Source organism: Neoarthrinium moseri (genome assembly GCF_022829205.1).
Source record: "Neoarthrinium moseri strain CBS 164.80 chromosome Unknown scaffold55_Wmoseri_CBS_16480, whole genome shotgun sequence".
In the NCBI taxonomy this organism is placed as follows: domain Eukaryota; kingdom Fungi; phylum Ascomycota; class Sordariomycetes; order Amphisphaeriales; family Apiosporaceae; genus Neoarthrinium; species Neoarthrinium moseri.
The window spans coordinates 112,196-133,472 of record NW_026055169.1 but is presented as its reverse complement, the minus strand read 5'-3'; the positions used below and the strand labels follow the sequence as shown (position 1 = coordinate 133,472).

General features: G+C 53.5%; 8 protein-coding genes across 8 annotated transcripts; 6 read left to right on the top strand and 2 right to left on the bottom strand.

Annotated features, from left to right (window-relative positions):
* Positions 1–484: 484 nt before the first annotated feature.
* Positions 485–2,526, top strand: JN550_010534 (uncharacterized protein; the record flags this gene model as incomplete). The annotated part of the gene is made up of 7 exons (XM_049308799.1): positions 485–769; positions 851–944; positions 1,006–1,205; positions 1,265–1,804; positions 1,865–2,060; positions 2,123–2,199; positions 2,263–2,526. 7 exons carry the CDS (start codon positions 485–487, stop codon positions 2,524–2,526), a joined length of 1,656 nt encoding a protein of 551 aa, XP_049167505.1.
* A 484-nt stretch (positions 2,527–3,010) lies between these two features.
* On the bottom strand, positions 3,011–4,662 carry JN550_010533 (uncharacterized protein; the record flags this gene model as incomplete). Its single annotated transcript, XM_049308797.1, has 3 exons — positions 3,011–3,797; positions 3,856–4,536; positions 4,598–4,662. The coding sequence occupies 3 exons, from the start codon at positions 4,660–4,662 to the stop codon at positions 3,011–3,013; spliced, it is 1,533 nt and encodes a 510-aa protein (XP_049167504.1).
* Positions 4,663–5,288: 626 nt separating this feature from the next.
* On the top strand, positions 5,289–6,339 carry JN550_010532 (uncharacterized protein; the record flags this gene model as incomplete). Its single annotated transcript, XM_049308796.1, has 3 exons — positions 5,289–5,453; positions 5,531–5,789; positions 5,840–6,339. The coding sequence occupies 3 exons, from the start codon at positions 5,289–5,291 to the stop codon at positions 6,337–6,339; spliced, it is 924 nt and encodes a 307-aa protein (XP_049167503.1).
* Positions 6,340–11,380: 5,041 nt separating this feature from the next.
* JN550_010531 (uncharacterized protein) lies at positions 11,381–13,487 on the top strand (the record flags this gene model as incomplete). Its single annotated transcript, XM_049308795.1, has 7 exons — positions 11,381–11,692; positions 11,771–11,896; positions 11,946–12,029; positions 12,091–12,340; positions 12,569–12,609; positions 12,666–12,950; positions 13,029–13,487. The coding sequence occupies 7 exons, from the start codon at positions 11,381–11,383 to the stop codon at positions 13,485–13,487; spliced, it is 1,557 nt and encodes a 518-aa protein (XP_049167502.1).
* A 1,922-nt stretch (positions 13,488–15,409) lies between these two features.
* Positions 15,410–15,838, top strand: JN550_010530 (uncharacterized protein; the record flags this gene model as incomplete). Its single annotated transcript, XM_049308794.1, has 1 exon — positions 15,410–15,838. One exon carries the CDS (start codon positions 15,410–15,412, stop codon positions 15,836–15,838), a length of 429 nt encoding a protein of 142 aa, XP_049167501.1.
* A 158-nt stretch (positions 15,839–15,996) lies between these two features.
* Positions 15,997–17,149, bottom strand: JN550_010529 (uncharacterized protein; the record flags this gene model as incomplete). The annotated part of the gene is made up of 2 exons (XM_049308793.1): positions 15,997–16,338; positions 16,403–17,149. The coding sequence occupies 2 exons, from the start codon at positions 17,147–17,149 to the stop codon at positions 15,997–15,999; spliced, it is 1,089 nt and encodes a 362-aa protein (XP_049167500.1).
* Positions 17,150–17,715: 566 nt separating this feature from the next.
* Positions 17,716–18,825, top strand: JN550_010528 (uncharacterized protein; the record flags this gene model as incomplete). Its single annotated transcript, XM_049308792.1, has 1 exon — positions 17,716–18,825. The coding sequence occupies one exon, from the start codon at positions 17,716–17,718 to the stop codon at positions 18,823–18,825; it is 1,110 nt and encodes a 369-aa protein (XP_049167499.1).
* A 341-nt stretch (positions 18,826–19,166) lies between these two features.
* On the top strand, positions 19,167–21,122 carry JN550_010527 (uncharacterized protein; the record flags this gene model as incomplete). Its single annotated transcript, XM_049308791.1, has 1 exon — positions 19,167–21,122. The coding sequence occupies one exon, from the start codon at positions 19,167–19,169 to the stop codon at positions 21,120–21,122; it is 1,956 nt and encodes a 651-aa protein (XP_049167498.1).
* Positions 21,123–21,277: the final 155 nt, after the last annotated feature.

Genomic DNA, 21,277 nt, shown 5'->3' with positions numbered 1-21,277 from the left:
TGATGTATGTTCCAGAGCCTATTCCACCGGCCCGCCTTTATTGGGGGTTGTGGAAGTGTAAGCCTTACACCACCCACGAGGGAGCCTTCGTCAGGGGAGACCAGGTCGTTCACTTCGCCAGACTGGGTAATCTAGTGGCTTTATGTGATCACCCGCGCTCGACTGTCCCCTCCTTGGACGCTGGATTGAAACTCGGCAAGCAAGCACGCCATCGCTTCGTTATCTGTGCATATGGCATTTTGGCCCCTGTGACATGAGATTTCCATCTTGATGAAATACTCCGGCTGCCCCGTCCACGAGCATGGGCCATGCTCCCTCCCGGCTCGTCCATAGAACCTCTGGGGGAAAATCGTCGTATACCCAGACCTGTAAATCTTCGGAGGCGATATCAATACGTGGTAGCTCCGAAATCGAGCTCAAGGAATTGAACGAGACGGAGCCAAGGGCAACGCGCGGGCTCCCACGCCTCCAAACCAGTACCGGTATGTCGTACCGGCGGCTCTCGGGTTCCGACCCGGAGGAGCACAAGAGCTACGGGTCGGTCGACTCGACGCCGAAGACGAGCCCCACGGCCCTGCTGATCGACGACTTTGAGAAGGCCGATACGGGGAACCCTTTCCTGGACGCAGAGACGGCGGCCTACTGGTGGAACGTGTATGAGGGCTGCGAGTACGAGTGCCGGCACGCCTTCGACCCGGCACTCACTTGGTCTCGGAGGGAGGAGGAGGAGCTCGTCCGGAAGCTGGATTGGAAAGTCTGCTTATGGGCCGTATGCAAATCCAACACCAGCCGATCCACCTGTTCGTGTAAGATGCGTGACAAAAGCTGATATGTGGATTGCTTTTATTAGTGTGTCATGTTCTTTGGCCTACAGGTGGACCGCAACAACCTTTCCCAAGCTGTGTCGGATAACATGCTGGACGACCTGGGCTTGAATACGGATGGTAAGACGGAGGAGAGAAAGCGTAACCGTCGAACGACATGGACTCACTAACTGACGAGTAGACTACAATTATGGAAATTCTGTATTTCTAGTATCGTTCCTGCTGGCCGAGCTGCCCTCACAGCTCATCTCCAAGGCGCTGGGTCCAGATCGATGGATTCCAATGCAGATGGTGCTCTGGTCCTTTGTGGCCATTTCTCAATGTGCCCTCACAGGACGGACCAGCTTCCTGATCACAAGGAGCCTGCTGGGTCTCTTGGAGGTGAGCTTTTCCCTAGCCCCTTTTCTGCTCAACCACTCTTGGAGCTCACCATGACCCAGGGGGGATTCATCCCTGATCTCGTGCTCTGGCTCTCCTACTTCTACACCTCGCGGGAGCTGCCCATTCGGCTGTCGTACTTCTGGACCACGCTGTCTGTGACGGGAATCCTGACGTCGCTCCTCGCCTTCGCGTTGCTGCACCTGCGCGGAGTCATGGGGTGGGAAGGCTGGCGGTGGCTGTTCCTGGTCGAGGGCTGTATCACACTCACTGTCGGGGTGATGTCCTTCTTCCGCATGCCGGCCTCGGCGGTCCAGACGCGGACGTGGTTCCGGCCCGCTGGCTGGTTCACTGAGCGCGAAGAGGCCATCGTGGTCAACCGCGTGCTGCGCGACGACCCCAGCAAGGGCGACATGCACAACCGGCAGGCCCTGACACCGCGGCGGCTGTGGGAGGCGCTCACGGATTTTGATCTGTGGCCGCTCTACATCGTCGGCCTGGTGGCCTACGTGCCGCAAAGCCCGCCCAAGACCTATGTCACGTTGATTCTGCGTGGGTTGGGCTTTGGGACCTTTGAGACCAATCTTTTGACCATTCCTGCGGTATGACCTTGTCTAGACCAGAGAGGCCATGGGAACACGGTTTGCTGACAGCGTCGACAGGAAATCATGCATATCTTCAACCTCATCATACTTACCAGACTATCCGAATGGCTGAATGAGCGCGCATTAGTTGCCATCCTGCAACCCTTATGGACGTTACCTTGCATCTTGGCTCTCCGTTTCTGGGAAGGCACGTTTGAGAACGCTTGGGGAACTTATACAACCCTCATGGTGTTGCTATCATACCCTTACTGCCGTATGCCACCAGGGATAGCGTCTCCAATACTCAATGAGCCAAGACTGACCAGCGTTTTCTAGATGCAATCCTTGTGGGCTGGTGCTCGAAGAACTCGAACAACGTCGGGACGCGCACCGTCTCTGCGGCTCTTTACAATGTACCACACCGCTCTCCTTCTTTCCCTCTTCACAGTACACGGTAACTAACCCGTCCCCGCCAGATGTCGGTCCAGACAGGCTCCGTCTTCGCGTCCTACATCTACCGTGAGGACGACAAGCCGCACTATCGTCGCGGAAACTCGACACTGCTGCTGGTCAACCTGGCCTCGGTACTGGTCTTCCTGCTGGCCAAGCTGTACTACGTGTACCGCAACCGGCAGCGCGAGTGGCAGTGGCGCGCGCTGAGCGAGGAACAGCGCGCCGAGTACCGCCGGAACACAATGGTACAGGGGAGCCGGCGGTTGGATTTCCGGTTTGCGCACTGAGCGGGACCGCTGGTAGAGAGGCGAAAACGCGGGAGGTCACCGCGGGAGAATGATGCGGAGAACGAGGCTGGCAACTCCGACGGTCCCACAAGCGCTTCATCTGAGATGGAGAATGTGTCATGAGATACGTGATTCCCCATGATGACCATAGATCTAGGGTCGCAGCATAGACCATCTGCTTTATTGCGGGAAGGGCGCCTGCTAGATAGGATACCCCATGTGTTGCATTCGGAATTCGGATCGATGTGTTGTGGGCAGCACCTTCTTGGAAGCGGGCAGGATACACGGCTTGGCCCTGTATATATCGATCGAGGGCTCGTGTAAATCGTTTCACATATAGACTATGCACTCGGAGCCAAATCCTTGACTTGCCTAAAATATCCTTTTTCCTTCCGGGTATCAACGCCTACCTACGATCTACATGACCCTCGAAACCCCGCTCGTGGGATATGTCCAGTCAACAATACAACCCGGCGACTCGCTCCTATGGGCCGTGGGATATGAGATCGCCGAGCTGCAGACGGGTCATGGCTTCGTTTGTGCCACCAACCCTCTGGGCCACGTCAATGATACTATGCTGCAGATCGCGCAGAGCGGCACCCAGCTCGGCCAGTGTCTCATCGGCCGGGGATGGGCCGCCGTTTCTCGTGGCCATCATCTTCTGTAGCTGGTCGACCAGGCTGCCCTGGATGCCGTTCATGTGCAGCTCGATCTCGCTGAGATTCCTCTCGTAGCGCTTCAACTGCTCGTCCATCTCCTCGGAGGTCTTGGAGAAGAAGCTGACGATATCCTGACCATCGGCCTCGGTGTTGGCCGAGGCGCCTTGCTGTGACCTGGACGACCAGAGACCGCCGGTGTGGTACTGCTGGGGAAGCTTGAGGTTGTCGACGGCGCGGAAGCTCAGGCGGGCGTGCTCAGCATCCTGCACGATCAGGTTCTGAACCTGCTCGATGGCCTCGGCATCGGAGCGGAGGGCGCCCTGTACTCCGTCGTATTTGGTCTGCACGAATTTGACATCATTGGGAATGGTCGAGAGCATCTCGCCGTGGGCAGGCATGAAGGCATCGAGCTCGTGCTTCAGGTTCATGTAACCCTGTATCTTTTCGTCCAGTTCCAGTATGGCCTTTTGCAGGTCCTCTTGCAGATCATTGAAGCGAGTGGTGCCGCGAAGATTGGAGAGATCTATCCGTACTCCTGGGATGGGTTGGTTGGTAGATTGTCCCAGTGTGCCTGCCAGGCTGGCCGTGGGCTGTGGGTTCAGGGAGCCGCCGCTGTGATGATGATTAGCCCTCAGGCACGAAGCCGCAGGAGAATGACAGGATAACCTACAAAGCCCCAGCCCTCTGCTGAGTGGCGCCGCCGAGAAGCGAGGAGCCAAAGAGGCCGCCGCTCTGCTGTTGCTGCTGCTGTTGCGGCTGGGCCGTGTTTGCTGTGCTGGCGCCGAATAACCCCGTGCTCTGGGCCTGTGGCTGCTGCTGGATTGTGTTGGCAGTGTTCCCGAAGAGGCCACCGCCCGATGGCTGTTGCTGGTTCTGGTTCTGGTTTGTCGTGGAGGCTCCGAAGAGGCCCCCCGTCGACTGCTGTTGCTGTTGTTGCGGCTGGGCGGCGTTGTTTGCTGTGCTGGAGCCGAACAGACCTCCGGACGCGGGCTGGTTCGTCGCCGTGCTTGCTCCGCCAAATAGGCCGCCGGTCTGCTGCTGCGGCTGCGGCTGCGTCGTCGCCGTCGTCGAGGAGCCAAAGAGCCCTCCTGGCTTGGGGGTTGCGGCGCCAAAGAGGCCGGAGGTGGTCGATGGCTGGGCGGCCTGGGCCTGGTTCTGGGATCCAAAGAGAGAGCCGGTGCTCGGCGGTGCCCTGGTACTGTCAGCGATCTTCTGGGCTGCGCGACGGTTGATCTCTTGGATATCGACGGCGCCACAGCGCGCCTCGGGATTCCACTTCGCATTCCCCTTCCGATACATGCCTGGGGCGCGTTCAGAGAGAGGGTTGACGGCCGCAACGGGTGACGCAGAACTGTCGACGATGCGGCGAAAAACGAGCACAGCGGAGCAGGAGAGCAGGGAGCGAGACGTACAAGGAGTTGGCCGAGGATGTGTTGATACTCAGGCCTCCAGGGCCGCTGGCAGACCGGGCAAGCATGGCTGCGGAAGGGCTGCGACGGTAGCGATGGCGCGCTCTCTCGGCTTGGTGCGACGCAAGGGAGGACACAGGACAGAGGAAGCACGCGAGACACGGCCAGACGGGGTGGATGGAATGTGAATATGGTGTAGGTATTGAATTGGGACCGAGTATCGCTCAACACCAAACAGGTGGCAGGCCGTCACTTTTTTTCTGGAGCCCAGGCGCGCGTTGGCGGCGAGCGGGTGCAGGGGAGCTCGGGCCTTAACCTAGCTACCGTAACTACCTAGGTACGTACTGGACATGCCTAACTTACATAACTTAGGTATTGACCTACCTAAGCCCCTTAGGTAGGTTACGGGCTACCTAGGTGCCTACCTAGTCAGTGTGAGCCGCACTTTGGGCCTGATATTGGGCCCCGTAGTACCCACGTCCCCCGCCTGCAGGTGTCCGCCAGAGCCAGGACACCGCCAAGTTCCAGCCTCGTCCAGCAGGTACAGGTACAGGTACAGGTACCCGTGGACCCCAACCTGGGTAGTCCTGTCCACGGGTCCCAGGCTGGTGGAACTACAAGCGACTCTTCAGCCTTCTCAACGACAGCTTCCCACCCACCACGCCACCACTGCTACAGAAGGACTCGCGCCAACATGGATATCAACGACGACGATGATTTCTACGCGCCTGATGAGCCCGAAACCACCCAGGCCGCTGAGCCGTCTGCACCGGCCAATGCGCCGCCGAGACACCATGACGAAGACCTAGAGGAGGGCGAGGAGGAGGACGAGGGCGCCGACATGGACGAGGACGACTCAGTACGTGCCATCCTCACCCATTCCGTTCCATCCCCCCGGCAATCCTCACCTGACTGACCAACCACGCGATCGAACAGGACATCGACATCATTACCGAGCGCAAAGATGGGACCAAAGCCGCCCCGCCCACCCAGTCCAAATACAGCGACATCAGGAATATACCCCAGCGGACCACCTCCAATGACGGCACCGCAAAGCCCGTCCTCAAGCAGCACGACTCCAAGCCTGCCTCGGGCGCCGACTATCCTGCCGTCGCCACCTCCAAGATAGACGTCGACGCCATACCCATCCACAAGGGCACCGGCAAGCCCATCACCCAGGTCAACATCGACGATGGTCTGCCTTCCTCCCTCCAGTCATTTCCTCCCTAGCTGACACGCGCGCAGATCTGCCGGAAAACGACAAGCCCTGGCGCAAGCCCGGTACTGACCTGAGCGACTACTTCAACTACGGCTTCGACGAGTTCACCTGGGCCATGTACGCCGCCAAGCAGGACAGTGTCCGCGGCGAGTACAGCCAGGACGCACTGGCCCAGAGCAACAAGAAGATGATGGAGGAGATGCAGATGATGATGATGGGCGGCATGCCCGGCGCTGGCGGCTCCATGCCTGCCATGCCCGGCATGGATGGCATGCCCCCCGAGATGCAGCAGATGATGCAGCAGATGATGGCCTCTGGCATGGACCCCAGCCAGATGGACCCCTCGGCCATGTTTGCCGGCATGCAGGGCGCAGGCGGCAACGCCTCGGGTGGCCAAGGCGGCCAGAACCAGAACTTTGGCGGCGGTCAGGGCTTTGGCAACAACCAGGGCCAAGACTTTGGCTACGGCCAGGGTATGGGGCAGAGGGGGAACTTCCGGGGTGGCCGTGGCCGTAGGAACTGGTAGTTGTGCTCTTTTTTAGCATTGTCGTTTCGGCAAGCAGCCGCCGTGTTGTTTCCCTGTCCACACTGCCAATATTCCCGTCACGTAATTGGGAGATAGAGCTCTGGGCGGTCCAACCTGATTCTGCTCTCTCTTTCCAGGTAGAAGAGAGAAATGCCATTTCTGTATAATAGAAACTTCGACGTCGGGTCGATTGCGAGGTCAAAGGAGCAGCGAATCTGAATGGAACTGATATGAAGATGATCACCACGCCAAAGAGACCCTAGTATAGTGATAACAACGCGGACAGGAAACTCTGAGCTGACAACCACCGAATTGTGCAACGGAATAGTAACCACAGGGCGTTGGCCATATTGGCAACATCCAGGGTTGGACGTTGGACATGCACTAGAGGCGGGACTTGACAACATTGCTTCATGCGGGACTTACTTTATACCACTGCTATCAATTCGTGCCTTGCCGCTGCCCGCTTACCGACAAGTGAGGGACGTGAATTTAAGATGAGCAAAATTACACACTGCTTCCGCAAACGAGCACCGAGGCCTCGTACGTGGGAGTCGAGTAGAATAGTGTGTATCGAAGTCAGAAGCAGCTAGAAAGCGATAGGTGATGACGCACCTTCCAAATATTAAGTGCCGGCCCAGGTGAATCAACATTGAGATTAGTTGAACGGCGCCAATCATAACTCTGGCTGTAATCTTGCACAGCAATATTGTATGCTGTGCTGATCGGCTCCTTCTCATTGACGTCTTTCTTGAGGTGGGGATTCAAGCCATCACGTACACACAACCAAAATAATCATCCTCTTTCATTACTCCGACCTGCCCCCACTGGACATTTCATAGCGACTCACGTGAGTGAGCTCATCGTAACATGTTGGGTGCTTGGAGTTCGGCCGTGCTTGCTTTCGATATCATTTAGAAGCATTCATCGTCAGAGACGGCTGAATTCTTTCGCGGCCTGTTTGGCGTGTAGTACAGTGCATAACAGTGGATGTACTTGCTAACATTTGACCGAGAATTTTCAACCGAGAACCAGAGTATTAAGGTGCACGAACTGAGTGGTTAGGAAGAAGTTGTTCTCGAGCTTAGGTGTACAAGCGGAATCGTCGGAGCACAGTGCCTCACTTCATCGATGACATACTGATAACCTCAAGTATATGCCATGGTCGCAATCGGAACTTCCAGCAAAAACCATCAACGAGATACCGAAATAGTCAAACCGGGAGCAGCAGGGCACATACCGAAAAGTCATGTTCTCGGTTATTTCTCAGCGGGCCGCCCAATCGCCACAGATTTTCATTTGCCACGCCAGCTTGGAAACAGAGACGATGTCATATCATCACAAAAGGGGAATCAAGTACATGCCACGTCTACCAGACGGAGTCTCGGATCTTCACTCAGAGCATGACACACTTTGCCAAACACACCATTGTGCCGAATTGGGCTTGAACACTGGTTCCATCTCAGCTCGGTCAGGAAATGTATGCAGCATTTAGTCACACGCCGTTCACCATGGAATGCGAGTTGCTGTTTTCAAACAAACTTTGCAACTATTAGAGTCAACCTGTAACCAACCGAATCACCTAATTGGGCTGGAGGTACTCATCGACTGACGCAATTTGAGTATGAGGGGGTGCCCAAGCAGGGAACTTCCCCTTCACTGCTGCGGATGTCAACACTTCTCCTATCCTGCAGCACCATGTTAAGCACCTTCTCAGATTTTCAAATATAGATCTGGAGGATTCAAGATATGTTGGGTACTAATCAAACTCACTTTCCCACCCGAGATGCAGGATACTCCAGGAAGGGAGTGTCAGAACCGAGGGCACCCCTGTCCGTGGCGGCTAGCCCCTCTGGAGCGCAGTTGTCCATGAAACAAAACGTATCTATCCATTGAATTCATTGAGACAGGAAGAGATTTTCGATGGAGTCACCTCCCAAGTGACACACTACATAGCAACGTGGACTGAAACGATAAGGAAAGCCAGGATTCTTAAGGCAGGAACGTTGACGAGTTCTTGCCTTATTAGCGCCACAAGGCCTGACTCTATCCACTGGGTAGTAATTTCGCACTATTAGGTTAAGATGTCTTGACACAAGATCTGAGGCTATACCAAGACACGCCAAAACAAAGAGGATCACCGCTAAAACAGAGGTTGCGGAGAAGAGTCCAGGTAAACAACTACATAAGAAACCAAGACTCAAGCCGTTGGTTTGCTCTTATCAATCCCGATGATGTTATACAGCCTTAAGACTTAACCTCATTATTAAGAACTTAAAATTAAGGCGGAAAAGTACTGTAATAGCATTATAAGCTTGTTAAGAATCTATTTAAAAGCACTACCATTATAATGTTAAGAGAAAGCGCGATGTAGCCCCCGTTCCTACCTTTATAAATGCCGTCGCTAACAGACTTCTATTCACTTCATCGGCGCCGGTACTTTCCACGTCAACATGGGATGACCCCGAACGTCCGGGCCGGAATGACGATCAGACGACGGGATATGTGGGGCCGGTGAACATATCCGCATTCCAGGCCTCTTTGGTCCGAACTATCGCCAACCTTACCGGCGCCTTCCCTTCGGCAACGAATGATGAGTGCTGAACGTCTAGAACAAAATCGACCCGCTGGCCCAATTACTATTTATTCTGCTCTCAATCAACAGTCTGTCGTTCTCTTCTTCTCTACACCGCGTGATCAATACTACGGCAATCAATGACTATCCAACTATCAGTTAAATTGCCGCTGTCAACACAGCTTCCTCTTTGTCTTCTACACCCTAGCCACCACCGAAGTCAACACAGCAGAGTCATTGCACCGACCTGCCAGTGTAATTGGCAGTCAAGCTCCATTACCACTTGCAGCCCTCTTCTCCAGCCAATTTACGTACAGCCAGTGCTTCAGTTCTTGTCGACCACAGCTCCTCTTCCCGTCCACCCCCTCCCTCTCTCTCCCTCTCTCTTCTCATCTTCACTAAACCAACTACTACGCTCCTGGCGCTTAACCTTGCTTTGAAATACGATACATACTGTAAGTAATCCCCTGCTAATCAATCCATACCGAATTGGCATTGCTCTCAGAATCTGGCCATTTGACAAATACTTCTGTGACCTCACTACAAGGCGTGGTGATGCTATCATCATTCGCAATGGCAACTACCAAGTACCAAATTCGCCACCCGACTAATCGAATACTAGCACTTCGACCTGGCATCCGCATAAGTGTGAAGTGCAAACGCGACTGCGTAAGTCACCTCTTTTCTTTCAATGAACCAGATTTATCAGCGTGGTTGTGAAACTGCTCCATTATAACAAGGCCACGAAAAAAAAACAATCGTCGGCCTGAATGACAACCCGCAAAAATCAAACCTCCCTACCTCAACTAACGGACTTCAGTAGAACTATCGCGGACTTCAGAACAAGCGTGAAGCGCGAGCAACCTCGACTGCACAGCTTGTACCTCTGTGTAAGTCATAGCAGTTTGTTTTTCTCCAGTGCTGTCCACATCATCACAAACCCCTCTCTTATGGTATCGATAGAAACCGACATGCTTGCCTCTCTGAGACAAAAATGCGTTCTCAGGTCTTCAAGTTTTCTCCATTGGCCATTGAATCTCCTTTGATCCTTCACAGCTTTCGAAAAATACCACTCTCTGCCACAACTGCACCGTTAGTCTTATCACATGGCAGGTCACACTGTCTCCGTGTAGTGCTAGTCGAAGCTTGATGTGGTCGGACTGAACGTCTTGAAGCCAAGTGTTTTAGCAAGTCCCCAACTGTCCCCCACTATGGTCGTCTAGTCGGACGTCCATTTCACATCTACGTACCGGTTGTGTACGTATTCCCCTGCCCTCTTTATTTGTTACGAGCCCCTCGTGTTGGCTACGGCATTTAACCCTACTGGGAAGCACATTCCATCATACGTTGGCAGGCACCGTCATCAAAGAGCATGGACGGCTTCACTCTTTCGCTCATTGATATAACATTATACTGTTGTACCAGTAAAGGATATCGGTGACAGGCATTTATTATATGGGTTGCCATGCACTACCCTTAGTATTCACTGTCATATAACAACATATGCTGTGGGCTATGGACATAAGGTAAATCAAATGGACTACATACACTGCCGTTGACCTATACTGTTATGGATCTGCCCGCACTGTTGTCTGATCGCGTATATGGTTGCGCAACCATTATCGTGTAATGGCATCGACAAGAATGTATACGATGGCTCCCATTCCAGCTAAACAGGTGTCTCAGCACTTTGCCTTTGGACCAGGGGTAGTTCACCAATTCATTTCTGGTCACGAACTTGTGAATTGCCTCGCTATTCCCGACGACCAAGATGGTGAAAATCCGTGCAGCGGAGCCCTCCCTTTTCGACAATCAGAAGTCTGAACTGCATATCCTCCAATCCACAACAATCAATCTCTCACATTGTCCCCCACGTTTTCGCTCACATTATTCTGGTTGTAGGGCCAGACCTGGAGCTCTATTTATAACCCCCTTCACACCAGCCCCAGCTTGAGACCTCCCCTTCCTTCATTCACGCAATCTCACTCTGGCACCTTACTTCTGAACCTGGGGAAAACTCTGCAATTGCCCATTCCTTCTCGTCGAAACTTTGAACATCCTCCGTTTGAGTCTTCTGCTAACTCTCCTTCCTAAGGCCTCACATCTCACGTCTCACGTCTCACGTCTCACGCCTCCCACCTCACACCGCACACCTCACACCGCACACCTCACGACAGGTTCACGTTCACATTCACGTCCTCTTCTTACTTCCGTTTCGGGCTGTTAACATTGCATCTACCAGAAACCATTTTCACCCCCAGTGCTCGTTAGAACCCTTTCCCAAACATCAACTCCTACCTCACGTTGCGTCCCCCACCTCACCGGGTTCCATACTTCACTCAACAGACCTCACCCTCTCAACAGTCGTGGCTGAGTCGGATACACAGCAAGTCCCTTGCCGCCACGTCGAGAACTCCCGCTCCGCATCTACCTTACCGTACTTCCCATACGGAGATAGCAGCCATTATGAGCTTCAACGTCCACCCAGACATCGAGGCCTTGTTCGAGCAAGAGGCAGCTGCGAACGTGGAGGACAGGACCTATGTTCCTGTTGCCACGAATATTAACCAGGCAAGGAACACATATAATGCTTACCTAAACACGTACAACGTCGACGAGGAACATACTGGAGATCAGCAGTTTCCTCAGCAAACTGCCCAGCAGCAAGCCGCTCTGGCTCGACGACTCCATGATTCCATCATAGATAGCGATGAAGTGGATAAGTCAAAGGTCCATGCCCCGGCCGTTGCAATCTCTCTTATCGCGTGGAAACTCGTGGTAGGGACCCCCCACTCCTCCTCTTTGCAAAATCGTGAAGAATCATCATAGTGGACAAGTATCTGAATAGAATCTTAGGAAGCGCTCGAGGACGCACAGCGTGGGATCTGCCGAGTCGATCCGCATTTCACCAAGGGCGGTGCCAAGTACGAGGCATTTGAATCTATTGAGGATCGTGCCGATACAGTGTGTGAAGCGCTCAAGGTAACCACAAACACTCTGGCTGATCACGCAGATAGCTGACAGTTCACAGAGTGATGCTTCACTGTGCGTCAACATGTTTCAGGGAGACATCTGGATCAGACGCCTGTGCTGGAACCCGGCGAGAGAGTTGAAGGTAAGATACGTTCCGGGTGGAGTGTGAGATATCAACATCCAGATTCTGACCTCGATTCTAGCTCAAGAAGTCCAACGCAAAGGGCAATGCGATTAAGAACCAGACAGTGAAGGTCGCGGCAGATGCCATGAGGAGAGAGTTGTTTATCGTCGCTGACGACGGTTCTATCACCAGACGTGATGGAACTCATGTTGCAAACAGCGTCGCAGACAATCTGCCTCCCAGGATGCTGCAGGCGGCTGCAAAAGACCGCACGCGAACCCGAGTTGGTGATCGCGCAGACATCAAGAAGATGTCTGGATTTCACAAAAGTATCAGAACTGCTGCGCGCAGGCAGAGACTTCTTGACGACGACGAGAATGCTGATGACGACGCTGACAACGGCAATGACATCGACAACAGGGCTGCTGAGCACGGCGACGACGACCTTTCTGCTCCTCCATCCAAGAGGCAGCGACGATTCATCAGGCAGAGAGCTTCAAATAGCCGCTCGGCAGCACCAAGTCTCAGACGAGCACGACATACCAACAGAACCGCAGGCAGCACTGCACGGAGGGGTAGCTTTATGGCTCACAGACAGGTATGAATGGTTTGTGGCCTTTGAGTGAAACAATGGAAGCTGACACATGATTACAGGCAGAGCCTTCTAGCACAAACTGGAATGAACCTCTTATGACAGGGGCTTTGAACGATCCAGTCAATAACTCATATGCTAGTCAGGATTTCTGGGGTATCCGAGGACACTCCGACTTTCTCTCCCCTGTGAACAGCACAGTGCCGCCCACGCAACCTGTGTTCCCGAGTCAGGTCGGCATAGTAACTGGAGAAGTCTCTCACCAGTCTCAGCAGGCCACGGGTTCTTTGGTTCAGCCGCAGTCAACTTACGATAGCTTTGCGTTGCATCGTCACTCCCGCCCAATGGTTAGTGGTGGAGCCCAGGGCTCTTTGGGTTCATAGAATGGACCCTTTGATAGCCCTGCTGCTACCACAAGCATGCAGCAGCTATTGACGAACGAACATAGAGGCGGCCAGCAGTTTGATATCGATCTGCAGAACATCTTGGCAGACTTCAACGGAGGCGGAGGTGCGTCGGACTTCACGTCCCAGTTGCCAGAGAATCTGCACGACGAACTCCAATTCGGCGAGGATATCATGCAGCAGATTGGCATGCCTGTTGATCCCGAGCTTCAGGATCTGGGCCTAGCTAGCGGTGGGTATGGGTCAGCTGAAGAGGCGCCAAGTGGCCAGAGAGTCGAAGTTCCTACAGGGAGCTTCGACGACCAAATGGCATCGTTTGCCTTTGACGATCAGGTCTTCGACATACCCCAGGCTAGCCGGTACAACGGCAGCTCTTTTGAACAGGTGCAAGGCCTCCACTCTGGTGCCCAGCCAGAGCAACAGGGACAGGAGGAGACGTCTCTCGACAGCTTCTTCGAACTTGAGGATGCTGGTAACTAAAAATGGTCAGTGGAAGGATAAAGCGGTTAGGCTGGCGTTATACAGGTCATTATAGGTAGCTCGCCACATGGACGCAGTAGAGCTGTTTCGTATATATTATAATTTTAAAAAAAGCTAAATTTTTTATTATAACATTTAAAATAATAAAGAAAAATATAAAAATATTATATTAAAATTTATTTTATATTTAAATTATTTAAAAATTAATAAAAAATCGGTAAAAAATTAAATAAAATATTTAACTTTTTAAAATAAAATTATTTAATTTATAATAGGTTGTTAAAGAATTAAAAGTATACCCGGAACATTTTAATTGAAAGACCGGTATATTTACTAAGATCTTTCCGAAGGAGTTTAAAGAAAGCGAATAAAAGCAAGATGTAACAATGTTCTGATACGTCTTGCATGCCTAGCGCATTCTCCAAGTGGGAGCACAAAATGATAGAGAACGCCGCACCAGCAAAGTCGACCGGTCTGATGTATTGTCTGCCGAGTCGACGTTGGCGCAATAGCATTGGTAGGAGAGCATATTACGGGAAACACGGCCGGCAGAGTGGTGAGTGAGACAGTATCTAGACCTCTGAATTGCGATTTGAGACCTCTGACGCGCAATGCCCATGCTCTTACAGAAGCTGGTACCGTTATTGAGGAGAGGTTGAAATTCCTTAGGCGCAGGACACGTCCCTGATTGCTAGCATCTCCCCCACCACGACGTCTTCAAAAAGTGAGAATAATGTTGTAGGGCGAGGCACAAGTGTGTCGTCTGCATGCTAGATCTGCAGACAGTCAATTGCACTCATTGCCGCCTTACCTTTGATTTGACTGCAGCCGCGGAAACCAGTACACATGCATAGTAAGTGTTCCGCAACCTGAACCCCCTCATTCGACCAATTATCCCATTGGCCAGACCCGTACGCTGAATCAGTATCTGTGCAGCCAGCCAACTTGGGCCCCCGGCCCCCAAGTCGTGGCCCTGGACGGAGTATCTGCAGCAATAGCCCGACCAATCGCGACGCCCCTCCCCGCACGTTCCGGGCAAGTGGCCCAAACGCCCCCGAGCCTGCCGCCGTCGCCGAGCCAATGCCATGGCGTGTCGTGACCACACGGGCCTTTGCAGGTCCCTGGATGCGAACCGCGAGAAGGACTCGAGGCAGGCCGAGCGATGAGTCGGTCGTCTGCCTCGCTCGGAGGAGAAGGGATCGATAGCGGGGTTGCGCGGGCTTGCCGGCTCCCAGGCCGCTCGGGTTGATCACCGGCTTATCTTCACACGGGACAGCAATCCGATAGGGTTGATGGAGACCAAGCTATGCAGCCATGATGAGTCAGTATTGAAGACAATGGACGAATGAGCGCCCCCACGTGTGAGTATCGTCTGCGCTGTTGGGCCACGGAAGCAGACATCTAACTATCTTGTACGAGAAATATGATGTTCAACGGGTATCAACATGCGAGCTGGTGGGGGCTACATGTTGGTGTTGTGGGGTCGTATCATCCTGGATGAGGCGTAATGCCTATAGCAGACAGATCTTTGCTACGTGCGTCCATCATGTTTCTGGTGACGAGTGCGGAGCAGTCACCTTGGCAATGCACTCCAAGGGAATTGCTCCGTGCTTTCTTCGCAATTCGAGCGAGTTCGCGAAAATGGGGCGATCCAGAGCTACGGCTGTCCGGTTGGGCACGATCGCATTGCTGGACGCCAGGGGGAACCATGAGTGGTGGGGCTCGGCCCCATACAAGTTCTGAGTCTCGATCTATATCTATGTACTGTAGCATCCCGGCCAGCCACTTACACTGGGGTCTTTGTTGAGAGCTCTCTTTCTTGCTCCCACGTGTAAGTCGTGCCCGAATCATCACTCCAACGTATCTGAAGTTGGATAACTTTCCCCTGAAAACGTCGACGTTGCAAACCACTACCGACTAAGATGGCTCTGATATCGACGCCTGGGAGCCGGCAAACTATACTGCTTGGCCAGGGTTCAGATATCATTGCAGCTCTGGGCCCGACACTCGAAGTCGCAGTGCAGTGCCAGCAGATGCTGAGCGGCCTGTCGCTATTCCTCTTCCTCCGAACCTACTTCGCCGTCTCGTGCCTCCTATTCGCCAGTCGAATCGTCGCCGTGCAATCAGCGTTCGTGTCCCGGTTCATGTTGCTCCAGACGGCGATGTTGTCGAAAAGGTTCGGCCGGGCGGTATGGAACTCACAGCCCATCAGACGCTTGAGAAAGAAACTGCAATTCGAGTTCTTCACCTTTGTCCTGGGCGGTGGTAACAGCCTCTGTCTCCTGTTGTTCTGGCCTGGGTGGTGGATCCTTGGACTGATGACCATTACGGCATGGCTGCGCAGTGGCTGATGACGGTGACATTGGTAGGTATCTTTTGCCTGATGCTCATTCTGTTCACGGACGACAACTGAAGCTGATGCTCTCAGGCCCGTAGTCTAAACACAATCCAGAGCATGCAGCCCGCATAATCCAATGGATATCGCTGCTCGAATACCACGACGCGCATCTCACGAGTAGAAAAAGGTATTACCACCCTGGTCTCGGCGGACTTCCTTTTCGTAGTCCTTTTCGGGGTCGAATTCTTGCCAGACACTTGCGGGGTATATGTGCTTGTTGCGCTCGTACCACCGTCGATCAACAACCTTGGTGAATGTGGGATCATCAGATGCGCCTTCGAGGCTGGTCATCTCCTGCAGCGCCTTGGCTGCCCGACTTGCTGCTGTAGACAGCGGGTCCACTGCAGCATCAGAGACATCCTTGGGAGGGGGCGCCTCGTTGCTGTAGTCAAACAGCAGGGTGTTGTTCGGTCCCCTTGTCTTGTTCATAATGAAGAAGAGGAACTCGTAGTGCTGTGGCCAGGTTAGCTGTCGTCCCAGAACGATTCTATGCATTGGGGGTTAGATAGTTACTGACATGAGGAATGATAATGTTGCCTCTAACCAGCATCAAGTCATCCACTCCGACGCGTGCCCACTCTCTCTGTGCATTTGCCTTTTCGCCAACGCCCAGGTCGGCGCCGACCTTTCTGCTCTTGTCGAGAAAGATCCAGATGAAGTCGCCCTTCTTGACACGGACCAAGCCACCGGGGATGTTGGAGCCGTCAAAGAAGGTGAAGGGGATGGCGATGTCGGTGGACTTGACCGCTTCCTGCCGCGCCAGGAACTCGCGTCGCAACACTTCCCTCTCGGCCGCTTCCCGTCGCAAGGCAGATTTGGTCACTGCCCTTGGTACGACCGACACAGATGCGTTGGCCTTGAACTTGCTCTTCCCCTTGTGTCCGTTCCACCTGTCCGAGGCGGCGTCGCTCTTCCCACCCTCGGTGTCCTCGCCGCCGCCGTCGCCGTCGGCTTCGTCGTCATCGCCAAAGCTCAGCTTCGTGCTGGCTGCTTTGCGCTTCTTTGCTTTCTTGCGCGCAGCGGTCGATGCGTCACTGGCATTCGGGTCTGGGGTCCCGGTGAGCGAGCGGTCTGGCGTGGCCGCTGCGGGCGTGCCAGCTCCAGAGGAGGCGGCGTCGTGGGCCTCGCGCTCCTGCTGCTCAAGGACCTCGGCGCGTCGCTTGCGGAAGTCCGAGAGCTTGACGAGGCCGACAGTCGTGCTGGAGATGCGCTCCTGTGTCGACTGGTTTTGCGACGTGAAGCGGGAATCCGAAGGGGTCGACATTGTGCTGCCTCGAGGTTTTGCCGTCGTTCGGTGCTGCTGCACGACGAAAAGTCTGCCTGTCTGCAGCTGTGTCTCTCTCCCTGTACCTTAAGTTGACTTGGCTGTGACGTCGCCCTGCCGGCGCCCCCTACCGAGGCGCATCCCCCTTTGACAGTGGTTGGCAGCTGCTGGCTGGGGCGATTCTAGTGAGGCGGCGTGCCCTGTGTCTCTCCGCTAGGCCACCACCAAAATCTCATGGAGATAGCGCCCAGGCAAGGAAATCTGGGCTTCAAAATGGCAATCGAGGTTCGCCCCGACATGCGCTTACAATGGCTCGAAACATAACACTGAATATTTGAAGGCGTATTCAAAACGGAATCTTGGGAAATTTGCCTACTGGTCTTTCTGCCTTCTCATTGCTCACGGGTCTTTGTCGACCCAAAAACTCCGAGTCTCGACTGTTGTAAGCGGACGCAGAGTAGTGGCTGCCACGAAACCGCTCTGCTCCGCTTCCGTTTGGCTGCCAAACCAGGTCCTTACCTAGACCATGAGCCAATAACATCTACTGGTATCAAGAAGGTGGCAGCATGTCGCCAGAAGCCTCCGGCGCACCGCCAATCTCTGGCCTGCTAACGGTCATTATCACAACTTCTGTTACGCCCTCAGCCCCTTCAACAGATCTTATATCCACCATCCTAAGTGGCTTTAGGAAGCACTGTGCTGAGTTACTGCACTGCCGGGTCATAGTGGTCTTCGACAATTATGATCAGATTACACCTCAAGCACGTTTGAAGAAGGGACAGGTGACTCCCGAGCAGGCACAGGATTGGGACTTGTACAAAGAAAACGTGAAAGATCTCATCCTCGAAAAGTTTCAAGTTATTAAAACCGATTCCGAGTTTGTCAACCTTCCTGGCGAAGCCGAGTATGGCTCACCATTTATGGAGGCAAACACTGTTGCCTTTGACGCAGTGCGGTCGGCGGACAAGCGGGTTACCTTCATAGAACCCTCAAGACGTCTAGGATTCGGACTGGCGGTGCGAACTGCTCTGCGGATGACTGATACACCCTATGTATGGATACAGCAGCACGATTGGGGTCTGGTTGCTGATGTTCCAGCCGAAACCCTGTTGCAGGTCATGGCGGGTTCGGAGTCAGACGACGAAGCCCCTGTGAAGTATGTGTGTTTTCCAGCGGTTCGCATGCTTGAATACGCAACATCTGGAGATGTTGAGCATTTCACAGTGCTCAAGGACTTGACATCAAGACTCAGACGCGACTTCATGTCGGCATCGAACCCCAAAATGAAGATACCCTTGACCCCCTTATTCTTCTGGCATGACAAGCCACACGTTGCCTCGACAGGACACTATCTCGCCACAGTTTTCCCCAGTCGCCTGGCCATGCTACGCGGCGACTTCATTGAGGACAAGATTGGTCAACGCGCAAGGTCGCAAATGAAAGAGGGCCACTGGTCAAAATGGGCAACCTGGCTCTACTACCCCGAACATGGTCGGCAGCTCTGCTTGAGACATCTTCAAGGAAGGACCCGCATGGGTGCAGAAGATCAGTCAAAACGGAATGCTGCGCACCGAGAACGAAACAAGAAGGAGCTACAGCAGAAGGCGGTATTCCAGACGTCGGTTCTGAACCAACTTGACGACGCTGACGACATTGGTCTGGAAGGTCTCTTTTGAGAGTCAATCACTGTACTACGCAACATGGATCACAAGCGTTGGAGACTGCACTTTGCTGACAGCCCTCGAGCGTCTTGAGGCGTAGCGAAGTCAGCACAGTTCATGGTTGGCAAGACAAGAATCATAACCAATGTGCTCCACAACCAACATTCACCGCTAACATCCATTCAAACGATCACTCTGGTGTGATGTATTTAAGAATGAACTTAGCACAAGTAATTCTCTTCCACTCGCTGATCCTCAGTCTCCTTACCCTAGGCCCTGTGCAACTCCTGAACTCGGCGACAGAGCAGAGTGGTATTGTACTTTGACGTTATACCAACAACACCCCTCAATCAGCTATGTCTACATCGCACATCGAGTACAATTATTTTGACGATTCAAGAGCCGAGAGCAGTATCTCGTCCCAGGGAGAAAGGGTATCGTCCTCGTCAAACGATGCCTACCCGAACTACCCGAACTGCCATGATTCAATGCTCAGTTCTCAGAATGGCGACATTGAACGTCGCCATCCCACGGTGAAGTGGAGAGAAGCCCTCACCTCCAGCTCTAACCGTTATGAACTCTTGACGTGGCTGGAAGACACGCCATTCGTGCGACGGCGTGGCCCCCCCAGCGACGTGATATCTCAATGTCCAGGTTCGCGACCGCTGAAATACTCGACGATTTGGTATCGGTTCATTGACGAGCCTGACTTTCTCGCCTGCTCAGTATGCTATGAACAATCGATCAAAGGAACTGCACTATCCCATGCGTTCCTTCGTTTCCAGTCAGAGGGAGGAGTGCCAATGCGTTGCCGCTTCTGCGTGCCTCGGATGGCATCTCATCTTTGGCCGGATGCTGTTGCTCGCCATGACTTGGACGAGGTGACCGAGTACGCTATGCGAAGGGTCCACATTCAGGACTGTAAGGGCAATAAGGAAACCGCTGCCTGTGGCGTATTGCTGTGGTATCAGCCTTCCGATGAGCGCACACCTTCCTTCCTATGCTGTCAGGCATGCTATGAAGACCAAGTCCAGGGCACATCGTTTGCGAGACATTTCGCTCCGAGCGCAAAAGGCCCGGACTTTGACGAGAGCGGGATCTGTCATGTCAGCTTGCCATTTATCACTGGAGCTCTGTCGTTCTTTGCCGCGGCTGGCGACTGGGCAGGCTTCAAGGCTGCAGTGCATCGACGCTTACAGGCCCCAGTGTGTAAAGGGCGCCTAGCTGAGCATCACAAACACCACTGGTTCACTGTGCCAGAACTTGACAGAGGTCTGTGGATATGCGAAGCTTGTTACCTAGATCGTGTCTCCTTCACGCCATTCGATGCACATTTCGAGCGTGGCACGAATGATGCGGCATCGTCATCATCAACAACAACTGACGGGATTCGTATGTGCGGATTATCTTCTGGGCCCTTCATTGTGGCATTCGAGTCTGCCATTGCTGGAGAAGACTTTAGAATCTTCCTCAACGCTGCCAAAGTTGTAATGAGTAACCAACGTTGTGATACGGAGACCATTGACGGGCCATGGTATACCCCTGACGATGCCCCCGGAATGTTCCATGTCTGCCAGTCATGCTATGCCGGGATTATTGCGACCTGCGAAATGGGACCCTTCTTCAACATCACCACTCAGAAGCCCAAAGCGGAAATTACGTGCGACCTGCGTCCAAGCACCCCTCGATACCTGTTGTACGTTGAGAAGCTTGCACAAGCGGCGGAAGTGGGCGACTTTAGCATATTCAGCGATTTTGTGCATAGAATATCGGGCGCGCCGCCATGTCCTGGAAGGACAGCCTTACCCAATGCGATCTGGTACACTGCGGATAGTTGCACCATCTGCCCTGAGTGCCACGAATCTACCGTGAGAGAGACGGTTCTGGCCAACAAGGTTGCTTTGCAGTATCATCCTAACTGGAAGATATGCGGTCTCGGTTCTCGGCGTATGAAGGGGCTCTGGGCGGCAGCATGCGGAGACAGGAGCCTGCAGGACTTTGTCGCTTGCTGCCAGTCCAGAATAAAGGTTTACGCCTCGACAATTGCCGTCGTTGACACGATCAAGCAGGCGAAGATGGCCCGCATGGACCTGGCCATGACGTATGCTGCACTGGGCACAGCATACCTGGCACTGGGGCGACGGATTTCACAGCGTAGCCGTGGCACTGAAGTTGCTGATGACAGTCCTGAATATGCTGCAGAGAGCTCCAAGATGACAGACATGATGCTCAAAATGATGGCCCACGCCAACTGCGGATACGAGTGGCGGTTGATCAATCAGTTGGAGGCCAGATGGGAGGAAGTCGAATGAAGACTCTGGACACAGGGTGCAAGTATCGAGGAACTGGCTCTCGCCAAAAGAGCCAAAAGTTCACAATACTTTTGTGTGACTAGATCCATTGTGAGCCCACATCAGTAGGAAGAGTACAGTTGTCAATTGCAAACAGATTTACAGAATATTGCTCT